The sequence below is a fragment of the Melospiza georgiana genome, chromosome 1 (assembly GCF_028018845.1).
Source record: "Melospiza georgiana isolate bMelGeo1 chromosome 1, bMelGeo1.pri, whole genome shotgun sequence".
Taxonomy (NCBI): Eukaryota; Metazoa; Chordata; class Aves; order Passeriformes; family Passerellidae; genus Melospiza; species Melospiza georgiana.
This window is the reverse complement of record NC_080430.1, coordinates 146,186,957-146,200,136: the sequence shown is the minus strand read 5'-3', so window position 1 is coordinate 146,200,136 and position 13,180 is coordinate 146,186,957. Positions and strand designations below refer to the sequence as shown.

Here is a 13,180-nt window from a genome sequence, read left to right as displayed (position 1 = left end):
TCATTTGCCACTAGTACAAGTTTGTTTTGAGAATGATTGGAAGTGAATAAATCTGAAATCCACTTTTTTGGCTGGAAATAGAATATAAAGACAATAATCAAAGACTGAGTGCCCAGAGCATGTTTGAAGCTGTTTGGCGCCACTTCCTTCTTGTATGTGTATATAGGATCAAAAAGCAGGGGGAAACAAAAAAAAAGAAAGAAAACAAAAATAATTTATTCACATTTCAAACCTCTTTAGTCATCAGCAAATTGCTCCTGTGGGCATTTTCAAAAAAATAGTAGTACTGATTACAAGATTTTAGTGGGAAAACTAAAAGAAGAAGAATAAAATAGTAATGGTACCATCAAACCTGAATTTCTCATCTGCTGACCTGTTCACTGTGGTGTTCCAGTGGCACAGATGAAGCTAAAGCTGATTTTCTGTCAGGATTAGGACACTGTTCCGTGCATCCCTAAGTGAGCTCAGTGTCTCTGGTCCAGTGCATTGATCTGTAAATAGATCCCAAGGCTTTCCAGGGGGTTCTGTGCCTGATACTGATGTGTGGCAGCTGCAGATATCTGATTAATTGGCAGGAGAAGGCATTTGCAGGCAGCTCTGAAACTCGCCTAGGGAAATTTGCAGCACAGCCAGATGGGATTAAGAAGCAGGTGATGGGGCCACTTTTGTTGGCAGGCTTTGTCCTTTTTGCCTTGCAGATATCTTTGTGCTGATTGCTTCAGTGCCAGTGGTTGCTGTTGGGAACCAGGGCAATGTTCTGGCAACATCTCTCAGAAGCCTCCGCTTCCTTCAGATCCTCCGGATGCTGCGCATGGACCGGCGCGGCGGCACCTGGAAACTTTTGGGATCAGCCATTTGTGCACACAGCAAAGTGAGTGAGCAGCTTGCACGGCTCAGATGGGGGCTGAGGGGGAAGATTAAAAGGGTAGAGAGGGGATCTACAGGTACAGTAGTGCCTTGGGGTTATGTTTAGCAGTTCAAAATACAGTTTTGTTCTTTCAGGTTTATTCCCTTTTCCATTCTCTGAACCATTTTGCCCTTTGTTTTACCTGTCTGTGCTCAATAGTGATGCTGGGAAATGAGACCATGTTCATTCCTACATGTTACAACAAGAACTTTGCCTTTACTGTGAATGGAAAGCAGGGACATCCCTTTTGTAGTGAAGGATGCTGAAATCCTTGACAAAAAAAAAGCCTGGGAAGTTGCAACATGTTTGTAGTGGCGTCTCAGACTTGTCTGATCAACAGATGGAGTAGGTCTCTGAAGGGATGAAAGAGGCTGAGTAGCCTGAGAAATATGCACAGAAATGTGGTTTCCAAGGGAGCTACAGGCAAAATTTTTCTTTGGAAGATTAGGTCAGACAATACAGAGATGGACACAGTGGGAATCCTGAAAGGCAAAAATTTCTGAAGTCATCTTTGGTTGGCCCAACTTGGTGCTGTAGTCAGACACACCCTGTCTTGCACCAGACAGGTATTTGTGTTCTTGCATTTTCACAAAACACTATTACAAGTCAAAAACTATCTGCTTAAAATCTCTGTTTAAAATATCTGCTATCTCATCCTCTAGATGAGATTTCTCATCTGCACAGGATATAGAAAAATGACATATACTCCACTACATACTGCTTTTTCTTACCCATGAATGACATTCCTGATATCTTAGGGGGTTTTGAAGGTTAAAATGCCAGCTGGCATAGCATATTTAGACGTTGCTTCTGTGCACAGACTAATGGGGATGCCCACCATGCTTCATTTCTTATGAACTTCTGCCTCTTCCTTATATAAACTTGCTACAAGACAGGTGGCAGATAAACATTTATGTCAAAAATGTTTCTCAGGAAACAGATCGTGGAAGAAGTCTGTGTAACAAAAACATTGTTTGGAATTGCTAAAGGCTTCATTGTGTGGGATTTCGTTCAAGTATTACTTGTTTGGTTCCTCACCATGCACTTTTAGACCTCAGCTGGCTGGGGGAGATTAGAGGGGGTTGTGAGAACTTTGCTTTACTGGAGACAATGACAAAATAATTTTGCTAATTTCCTTCTGTGATTGCACACCAGAAATTAGCTAGGAAAGTTTTTCACTTATTTCAAGATTCAATTATATAGTTATCAGCTACAACTTTTTTCTTTTTTTTTTTTTTTTGTCTCAATACACTGAATTGAATTGGATGAATGACTAATATGAATGATAAAAATGAATAGGAATATTGATTTTTTTACCTACCTCTGAAGACCTAAAAAACAATTTTCTGCCGTTTTTCAGATATTCTGGCATTCTGGGATTTTAACTTGGGTGGCTGCATGCCCCGCCTCTATGGGGCACTCCACTTTAATCATTCTCTCTAAAACAGAAAGTTTGGGGGTTGTTTGCACACTGAATATTTTCAAGGTCTGTTCCTATTGCATGAATTCAATTTGAAAACATCATTCATGATGGGATCAGCTTTGTTATGGCTGAAGAGATGGAAGTGCCTCCTGCAGCCTTGGCTCTCTGGAGGTAGGGAGAGGGCAGAGCTGTTGGTTTGTTTGCCAAGACTGACCAGGCCCAGGAGCAGAAGCAAAGGAAAAAGCTAAGGTCAGGGTCAGAGCCCTGCATCCTCCTGTGCCATGGGTGCAGCTCAGCCCTTAGCCCAGCTTAAAGCAGAGCCACAGCTGCAGATTCCTCCAGGCTGCTCCTAAGGAAGGTTCTGTGTAAGGGCCAATTCTTGTAAATCTCTGCATTATTTCCCACTAAGTGCTGAGCTGGGCTGGTCGTGGATGTGACCACAGCCAGCAGTGACAGCTCTGCTGTTACCCTCTGTGCTTCTCTCTCCTCCTGTGGATATTGAGGCTCTTTTCAGCCCCTCTGTGTTCATCTGTTTCTTTTGCAGGAGCTCATCACTGCTTGGTACATTGGGTTCCTGACACTCATCTTATCCTCATTTCTTGTTTATCTGGTTGAAAAAGATGTTCCTGAAAAAGATGCTAATGGGGTGGAGATGAAAGAGGAGTTTGAAACCTATGCAGATGCGCTGTGGTGGGGGCTGGTAAGTGACGCCAAAATTACCTCATACACTTCTTTAAAACTTCATGTCCAAGAAGAGATAAAGTTTTAGGGATTACAGTACAAGTGCTGCTATATCTGGGTGAAAGGCACATTACACAGGAACATTATCAAAGCAGGGGTGCCTCTACAACCAATTGACAGAACCTACAACCCTGCTGATTTTCAGGTTGATTTTCAGAAAATAGCCCTTAGGTGCTTAATTTCCTTCAGAAATCAATCTGTGTTCCTGGTGCCTGGGAAATCTCTTTTAGAGGAGCATCTCTTTAGGTGTAACTGCACTATGGGAGACTGAGCTCTCATGCCAGCAGTGTCCTGCAGTGAGAGCTGTGTTCCTCAGAACATGGCAGAGCCAGAGGTGCCCAGTGGATGGGTCTGTTGGGCTGTCAAAGAGCACCAAACATTTGGGCAGTTGAGGAAGACATGCATAGCAGGTTTAGTTCTTATGGAGGCAGTGACTGAAGATATCTCTGGGTTCAGATGGAGGAAGTAAAAAAATATTTCTGGAAAGGTTAACATAACAATTCTCATGTCTTACATGCATTCCTCAAAGATCAGGGAGTGCCATTAGTGGTAAAATGCTGAACAAGAGGGACTTTTGATACATCTGTTCTTGTCTCTTCTGATTAAGAGAGGAGTATTGGTTTGCACCACTCATTCAATCAGATATTCCTGCCATTCCAGAATTCATGTTGCTTTGTTACTGATAGTTGAGGAAGTCTATGTCATGCTGTGACTTAAATTCAGCAGCATATTTTTTATTCAATGTAGTTCGCTCATAAATATAAAATACTCCCCTTCCCCCATTATTAGTCAAAAGATACCAAGTGTTGCCTAGAACACCTGGATGTTTCCATGTCCTTTGATATCCGGGACATTTAGATGGAGTCTCAGTGATGAGAAAATGTACACAGCTGGAAATTAACAAATGTGCCAGAAAGGAGAATGTTTTCACAAAGACATCTTTGTTTTAAAAACACCAGAACTTCGGGTAGAGCTAGTTCTGACAGGTTATTAAGGGTCTGCAAGCTGTTAAAAGTGGCAAATCCCATTCCTGACTGTGTACTGATGGTGAGCAGGAGATTTATGTGGAGTTCACTTGCAGCAAATGCACCTGAAAGAGGCAGCTGCTTTGAGACCAAGGCCATTCTCCATGCAGTGCCTTGGGATTATGATGCCACCAAAAAATTGGTTGACCCATCCTCAAGATCCTATTCCACCAAGCTGTGCATGAGCATCCTCAGGGCTGAGTTACATACACAGCTTTCATGGTGGCATTTACACAGAGCTGTTGGCTTTGTTTTTCTCACATTAAACCCTGGTTCTTGTGCCCACAGATCACCCTCGCCACGATTGGATATGGTGACAAAACCCCTAAAACATGGGAGGGACGGCTGATTGCAGCCACCTTCTCTCTCATTGGAGTGTCCTTCTTTGCTCTTCCTGCAGTAAGTACCTTCCCCTCCTCTGTTAGACACAGCCCAGCTCTGTGCACTTGCAAAAAGAAGGTAAATTTAATAAAATCACCAGTGGAACCAAATCTCTTTTAAAGAAATACTGCAGATTCTTGAGTGGGTCTGTATCAGGAAATGGAACTTGTTTCTTCCCAGCTTTGCACCGAGCCTATTGGGAATAATATGTCACCCCAATACTCCTCAAGTCATTATGTGGGCATTGCCTGACAGTGCTAGTTGGACAGGACAGAATTAAACCAGCAAGTGAACAATATAGGAAATCACAAGGCAGTTCATGAGACTGTACACTGGCATTTGGTAATTTACTGGTACTTATTAGCAAAACCCCCACAAAACATATTTTCAAAGGATTTGGGGCCCACCAATGTAATAATTAGAATTTGACTAATCTTACCCAGCCCTTTATTTCCTTTGTCTGCGATGTCCTCAGATAAGAAAGAGACAAAATCTGACTGAGATGGGCTGAATAGCAACAGAAACTGCCCCGGTCCCAGATTTTAGGATATTTTTCCTCTAGATCCAGACTTCGAAAGAATTTCACAAAGGATGACAAGTCCTGCGCTCTCAGATCCAAAGCATGGTATGGCACAGCCCTTGTATCATGCAAGCAGAGTTTCAGTGGAAATGGAAAGTAACACAGCAGCTGGAAACCACCAGCTTGGGAAGGCAGTAGACATTCAAGAAGCCTCTTGAGGACCTTTAATGGTTTGGTGTGGCCTGTGGTCCTTGAGAGGAGCATGACAACCTCCTGTCCCATGAGTGGAGCAGCAGGAAAGGCATGGGAACTGCACAGAGACTCCCTGTAGCCATCTCCATCTCCACCCTGCATCCTCTCATCATTAATCCCTTTTGTTCTGAGTAAGAAAAGTCTAAAATCTTGCATCACTCTATGCTTCCAGGGCATTCTGGGGTCAGGGCTGGCACTGAAGGTCCAGGAGCAGCATCGTCAAAAACATTTTGAGAAAAGAAGAAAGCCAGCAGCTGAGCTCATTCAGGTTTGCAGCTCTTTCCTCTTCCTTGAAAAAGTGCTGTGCATGAAGAATACTGCATCATGTTAGCAAGGGTTACCACTTTTCCCCTGCCCAAATTCTCACTTCCCTTTGCAGGAGGTGAGAATTTTTGTTTGTCAGTTGAGCTGGATAATGCAGAGGCGCCTTTGCAGTTTTGAGGAATCTCTCAATTCCCGGAATAACTTTCAGAAGAACAGTGTCTTGCAAAGAAAGGATCTCATCTGCTAGCTTCTGTAAACCAACTGGCTTCTTCATCACTGCCACAAAATAACAGGAAACAAGCTGTTGAAAACACATTCTTTACAAAATACGTATTTTTTTCAGTTCCCTTGAGAAAATGCTTTTCTGTGCAAACAGTTATGTTGTTATGGATGTGAAAACAGCAATAGAAGTAACACAGTAGACAGTGACAATTTCAATCAAGGCAAATAATATAAATAGTATATGTGGGGTTTAAAAACTAATCTGCACCCTGTATCCTTTGTTATGTCATTGGATGATCCAGAAATTCAATGGGAAGAGAGCCCAGTTATGGCCTTTGTTATGAATTCAGGATATTAAGCTTAAAATCATTTGTCTGTATGCTGACAAATTTGAAATTATTTATTCTTAGTAGGTATGGAGCACATCCTGAGAACAGTTAAGTAAATGACATCATTTTCACAGAGGGACAGAGAAAGTTTCTGTGATAACAAATTGAAGCATTGGAGCTCAGGATTGAGCCAGTCCTCAGGAGAAATAGGCTGAATGGCATTAAAATTCATGGCTGTTCTCATTAAAAACACACTTTAGCAAACAGAGGGGCTGCAGGCATGAATTGTGAATAGAATTTGATGGAACTTAATTTTAAATTAAAGCATCTCCACTGATCAGGTAGCTTATGCAGCTAGTGGGTTTCAGGTTGGGGAAATTTTTGGGGGGGAATTTTAATTTGAACTAAATGCTGAAGTAGAAAATTGCCTAGCGAAATTTCTTCTGATGATACATTAGGAGGTAAACTATCTTAAGTACTTCCAGAATTACTGGACAAGTCCAGCAGTGCTTGAAGCTCTTTTAGACATACCAGACAGGACAATAAAACCATTTTAGTCTAATGTAATGTCATGTTCTGATAATGGTTCTCTCCATGTCCTGTCTCCTTTAACAGCCCTCCAAGATCAAAATTCAGTGTCAAAAGCTTTTCCATATAGTGGCACTCATTTGGTATGGCTGATTAGTAATTAATTTCCAGATAGTGACTCAGGTGCATTGTTATGTTCTTTGACAGAGTCTGGCTGCAGTCAGATGGGAAATAACTTCACCTAACACTAATTATTTCCTCTCCCTTGTAATTTAGGCTGCCTGGAGATACTATGCTACTAACCCCAACAGGATTGATTTAGTTGCTACCTGGAGGTTTTATGAATCAATTGTATCATTTCCATTTTTCAGGTAAGTGCATTGTCCACCTCTCCATCATCATTTTCTGTGAAGTATCAGTCAGGATAGGAAACACAGACTTTATATATATATACATATATATATATATATCAGTGAGGCTTTTGTAGGCAACAGATGTTTTCCAGAAAACTCTTCTGAAGAAGAGGAATCTTTTCTGAGGCAGTGGTTTAATTTCAGTCACCACTTCTGAGTTCAGTGAAAGTATTCCATACATAAAGACATTCAGATAAAATGGATGCTTATCTGTTTATGGCTATTAGATTGATCCTCACTCTCCTTGCCTGTCCAACAAGCATCTTTCTCACACTTAGATCTTAACATTTAAAAAAAACATTTTAAAATGTTTTTTTTTTTTTTTAAACCTGTATGGCCCTATGAAAAACCAAGACCTTTAGCTACAGATTATGAGCCGATAACAATGAGCATTACATATCCAAGTTAGTGCTCTAAATGTTCCTCCTGCTCTTGCTGCTGTGCCTCACTCTGAAGAAAAGTGTCCTTAAACTGCTGTTCAACTCAGAGGTCTCCATGCATAGTTGTGCTCACTTACCTGAAACTGAAGTTCCAGCTGTTGCTCAAGACTGCCTTGAAATGTTTCAGACTCCTGCTTTCACAAGGGCAAATTACAAATACTCACCCTTTCTTTGTTTTAGGCACAATACATTTTTAGAATCAATTTCATGTGCTTCAAAAAGGAAACCTCTACAAAAAAAAAAAAAAAAAAACAACAAAACAAACAAAAAAAACCAACAACAACAAAAAAAACCAACAAAAACAAAGAACCCACCAAAAGTGTTTAATTAAGGCTCAGAACATTTCTTTCCTTTTCTTCATTGCTTTCATTTTCTGTCTATTCCCACATTTTCCATTACAGAGTAATTTCTTCAGGATTTCTTGACTGCAGGGTTTTTCAGAGAATAATTCTCAGATTCATAAGGAGTCTGGCTTCAAGCTTGCTCATTTTGTGTAGGTTCTTCTGTGATCCAGATGCAATCTGAAATTTAATAGATGCTTTGCAAATAAGATCCTGGGAAGGAGGGCAGGGAAGATCACTGCTCACTAAAGACTGGATTGCCAATCTAAGCAGCACAGACTGGTTTCAGAAATCTATATCACTTCTTTTTTTGTTTTATAGCTAGTTGAAAATGTAGCTTTTATTCTGCTTTTTCTGTCAGTTATGGTCACAGAACAAAAGAGGAATAAGGTATTAGCAGTAGATTAGCAATTTATATTTTAAAAATATGCTGAATTTATGATGTGATTTTTCTCTCATTGCTTTCTTGTAATGCATCCTCTCTTCTATAAAAGGAAAGAGCAATTGGATGGTACTGCCAGGTATGTAGCTGTCATTATTATACATATATGTTTTAATACAGCTGTTGGAGGATGCAAGCTAAATAGTTCTATGTGGATATGTGGATTCATGAGCTGTTAACTAAATCATGCTACTAACACCACAGGTAATCATTAAAAATTATTAACAAGTCCATTTCCTAACTGCTTGCTTTTTTCCCTAGTTTAACAACACAGCTAAAATGCTAATTGTACAAAGGCAGTGTTGCTTGCTGATTGTCTGTAAACAGCTTTATTGTTTGTTATGACTAATCATGGTCTAGATTTCTCCTGATCCATGCTGCAGAGCCAGGGTTTAGCATCCAGGCTGTTCTGGGGGGAATTTAAGACTCTGGTTGCTGTTGTTGCTTCACACTCTTGCACAGAGCAATGTTGTGGTGTGACCCAGTGACAGTTCACCCTGTGCAAAGTTTTGTTGACAGTAAATACAGAGATGAGTGTCTAAGATGGAACAGCAGGGTAGTCAGTCTCTCTGGCAGTACTGTAAAAGTGCATTAGGTTTGAGGGCCTGGTGCCACCCATGCTGAATAAAACAGGAAAGCTCCCAGGCTCCCCATCACACCAGGGTATTCACAAGCAAAGAGAATGAAGGAATCCTCAACCCCAGCACTGGCCAGTCACTGAAGAGCAGCAGAGCAGCCACAGTCAGCCAACCTGCAAAGTCTCAAATGGAAATGATATCTTTATAACCCTCTTCAGATAAGTAGAAGAGTCAAATGCACATACAATAATTGTAACTCAAAACTTAATGTTAAACCACTATCAATGAGTCACCCACATGAAATTCAATAGCAATTAAAGGATAAATAGCTCCACAGTGCTGAAGCTACTTCAGTTTGCTTCACCATTTAGAGCACAGAGAAAAGGAACAAAATTGTAGTTACATTTGAAAACTGTGAGCCAGAGGTCAGGTCTGGAGTTCTAGTCCCTGAATTGATGAAAAGTTATGTTTTTATTTTTGTTTTTTAAATATTCCATGTAACAGATGAGACCTTCAATATAGGAAGTTGACCAAAAAAAAATTACACTTGCTGTTCTTCTAGGAACTTTTGGGATTCAAGCTTCATTTAGCAGAGAAGAAAAACCTATCTCAAGTTTTCTTACAATACAGGGAAGTGCTCTAGTGACAGATTATTGGGAAAGGATGTCTTCCTCCTCTTATCATCAAAATCATGAGCTCACTTGCACCTCCTCAAAGATGACTGGGTGGGAGGTACCCAGTTTGTGAACCCCCATGGACCTCAAGTACTTTAGAGCCATGGCACTCCCCAGGCTAAGCAGTCATGAGCAAGCTCAGTTGCATTAATGCAGATGTTTGGAGATTTTAGCCATCTCCAGTCTTGGTAACAGCTGAATTTTGGTCTTTAATATGTAGGGAAGAAATTAGGAGCTGAAATCTTTTTGAGTATGTAATTCCATAACTTGAGTCAAAATGTTCTGGCTGAGATGCAGCAGCAGATTAAAATTAAGTAAGAGAATGCCTGCTGCAGTTCACTGTTGATCACAGCCCCACTAGAGAAGCTCCTGCACCTGCAGCAGTTCTGAGTTACTGGAGCTTTCAGGCAGTAGAAATTATTTGATGTCAACACACTGAATTAAAAATGGAAAAGTATGACTCACAGCTCAAAATCTTTAAAGCTATAATCCCAAGGCCCCTCATTCTAGCTGGATGTAATTTGGTTTTATTTTATTATATACATAATAACCCTCAGCAAAATCATCAGTACACCTGCATGGGAGCCTTCATGCTAGCAGAAATGTGTTTATGGAATGAGGCATTCAATCAAAGGTATTGGAAACCCTCCAGGTAAACAGACATATGATGGCACTTGTGGGAACATCCACTGACTTCAGTAGAAATGTGATTGAGCCATAAAATCTGGTTGTTTTGACAGTACCACATCCCATCTCTTATAAAACTCTTATTTACAAACAAGATAATTTAAAAAAAAATCTTCCTTCTGCAGGGATTTGGTATAGAAACTATTCCTTGTATTCCACTGAAGTTTGTGCTTTGACTGTATTGAAATAAATGAGCAATAAGGGAATGTGGGCCTAATGGGGAGAACAGCCCATAAGTGTCCTCAGTCTTGAGGTTCTTCCATCAGTTTAGTACTTAAAGAGAAAGTAAATAAGTAGTAATGCTGCTGTAGTGATCAATTGCATCATCTGATCCATGGTTGACAAAAGAGATAAGATAATTGGTCCAAAATTTTCACAGAAGCTTTTCATAAACTGAAAATGAGGCCTGGCTGTGTCAAAATTGGAGGACCAGAAGTGCTTTAAGTTTAGAGGTTTTAGTAGTAGAGTGAAAGCTCTTTAGGAACTCCACAGTTCTAGAGTTGAACTCCAAGACACATCCTTCTAGGATCTCTCCTGGATCAGGAGAGAAGCAGGAGCTGGCATGATGACAAAGTCACAGATAGATACAGGACCTTGTTCTTAGACCATTTGTGAAGAACACAGGGGTCACAAATGAGTGGAAAATCCATTTCAGAAGTTGGATCCCAAGGCAGGGCTGCAGGGAAGGACTTTTCACAGTGGAAAAATCAAGTAAATTTTGTCAGCAATCTAAGGCTTTACTGAAACTCCGTTTAAAATAAAACTGTGAAGATGTGAGATATGATGAAGAGGACCTTGGACTGGAGCTTGACTCTGTCCTGTAAAAAGTGAAGGCAAGTGGTAGTTATGATGCTGCTCTTAAGAAGAGCATATTCCCTATGTGCAGTTCCCCAACCCAGGAGGAGCTGATCTGTGCTCTCTGTGGCTCACTGATGAGGAGTTTACTGACCTCATGCCAGAGGTGCCACCACCCTTTTTTTCCCTAATCAATGCCTAACCTCACAGCCCCATGAAATCTAAGACAGTAACTGTTTTTCTCCCTGTATTGCAAAGCTTTTCAATCTGTTCAGCTCTCCAGAAGGGCGATTTATGAGGATGAGATACTAATGCTCATTTCTGCAGGCATGCAGTGAATCATTCAACAAACATTTGGGAGCCTGACCTACATTTAGGATGGGCATTTGCTTGCCAGACATATTTTTATTCTGAGCAACTTTTTATGTCTGTCTTTCAGGAATTAATATTGGGGGCTGATTTTTCAGTGCTGTTATTAGCAGCCGTTCCACTGACTTTGACCAGAATTTAAACTTGCATGTACAGGCACTTTAGTGAAGAATTTTGAACTTTCTTCTAGGGTATTACTCCTGATCCTCATTGTCCAGCTTTAGAACTTGATATCAGGAGAGCATATTCATTCCTAGATCTATTATTATGTGATTGCAGAAAAGTCATTTATCCCTGTTTCCCTATCTCTATAAGATAAATAATATTTCTGTGCCTTTGGAAAGTTGATTTGATTTTTTTTTAAATGGCATAATGAGTACCTGTCCTTCCTATTACATGAGTATGAAAGAATTCATGAAATATGGTACATTTTTGTATTGCCAATGCTGACAACCAAATGAAAATAAAACCCTACTTTGCAAGGTGTAAAATTTTGTTGTAAGCTATTAATCCTAATACATCTGCCCAAAACAGGAAGGAAAAAAGGCCACTCTAATCTGCACACTGCATTAACTACAAATGAAAGGCTCCCATTCTTTTTCACACAGCTTTTCATGAGTAATCATTAATGTCTCATCTTAATAACTTTTCTTCACTTTACAGTAATGTCATGATTAGTAGGGAGTCATTCTTTGGATCAAGCCTTACAAGAAAACTTAGGTATATATGTTTAAGTAACAGTTGAGCATTATTCTTTTCATATTTCTTGCATGCCATTCTCTGCCTGCACTTTCTGTTTTAACTACAGTAATTCACCTAACCACCATCAAAAGTGAGGGACAATAAGACTGAAAAGTTATTAAGCATAAAAAGAAAGTTGCATGACCTTACAAATAGCTAATTGTTCTACTGTTCAGAAAACATGGGACATTATCCTAGCTCTCCCAAGAATGTGCTTGGAAACAGGTGCTTTTCTCTGTTTCTATTGAATGGAAATTAAACTAGCTTAGTCTGCAAAGAATTTTGAAATTTACTGTGAGAAAAATATACTGTAAGAGCTAAACACTGTTCCTTATGGGGTCCTAACCGTGCCAACACAATTCATGCAAGTTACTTTGAATTTGAGTTCAGTGGAACAACATCTTTGCATGTGTATTTGCAGGTTCTGGTTCAGCAAATGGAAAACAAGTGGATGCTTTTGGCCATCTGAATAAAGTTAGTGATATGCTTAAATATCTTGCTGAACTGTGACCTAAGACCTGGGGCAAGAACTTTACCTTCCTGCAAAGAAACATAGACAAAGCTTGTGGCACTTCAGGAATACAGAAGACACATCATTAGAAATAATATTTTGACTGAATTGCAAAGTATTTCACTCTATCCCACACCTTGCTGTCATTCAACTTTATCTGGTTGTTCTCATTCCAACTTCATTCCACAAACATGAAACCATCTACCTGCAACTCAGCTTTTCTAGCTGGAGTTCTTCTGCTTTTGGAGAGCAGCAAGTAAAGCACTCCATTTTTTCATTTGATGATTGGCCCATGCACAATAGTGAAGACACTTTGATTCAGCAGTTTGATTTGCTTTCTAGTGCTTGATACATGATATGTTTACTTTGAAGCAAAAAGTGGGTCAGCATCCATTTCTACCTACAATGGCTGCATCCATTGGTGAAAAATATCCATCCTGGTTTCACAATGAATTGGATTTGGATTATTCTTCCCATAGATTTATGTGACATTATTTATTTTCATCCATCTCAAATCCTTTTAGAAAGTGTGAGTGAGAGAAGGGGCTAAGCAAAGGCCTTTAGTGTATGTAAAAGCTCTTTCTTTTTCTGAAGGGC

The 13,180-nt window shown here is 40.0% G+C and overlaps 1 protein-coding gene across 2 annotated transcripts in view; it reads left to right on the top strand.

The window, feature by feature from the left end:
* Window positions 1-13,180, top strand: part of KCNQ3 (potassium voltage-gated channel subfamily Q member 3) — a 195,412-nt gene that overhangs the window by 161,512 nt on the left and 20,720 nt on the right. Inside the window, exons 4-10 of one of the 2 annotated variants that reach the window (XM_058030103.1) lie at window positions 699-871; window positions 2,875-3,030; window positions 4,385-4,495; window positions 5,422-5,517; window positions 6,869-6,963; window positions 8,281-8,307; window positions 11,995-12,051. In XM_058030103.1, coding sequence (XP_057886086.1) covers window positions 699-871; window positions 2,875-3,030; window positions 4,385-4,495; window positions 5,422-5,517; window positions 6,869-6,963; window positions 8,281-8,307; window positions 11,995-12,051 — 715 coding nt within the window. The remainder of the gene's footprint in view (window positions 1-698; window positions 872-2,874; window positions 3,031-4,384; window positions 4,496-5,421; window positions 5,518-6,868; window positions 6,964-8,280; window positions 8,308-11,994; window positions 12,052-13,180) is intronic. The other variant, XM_058030111.1, reaches the window with a different exon arrangement.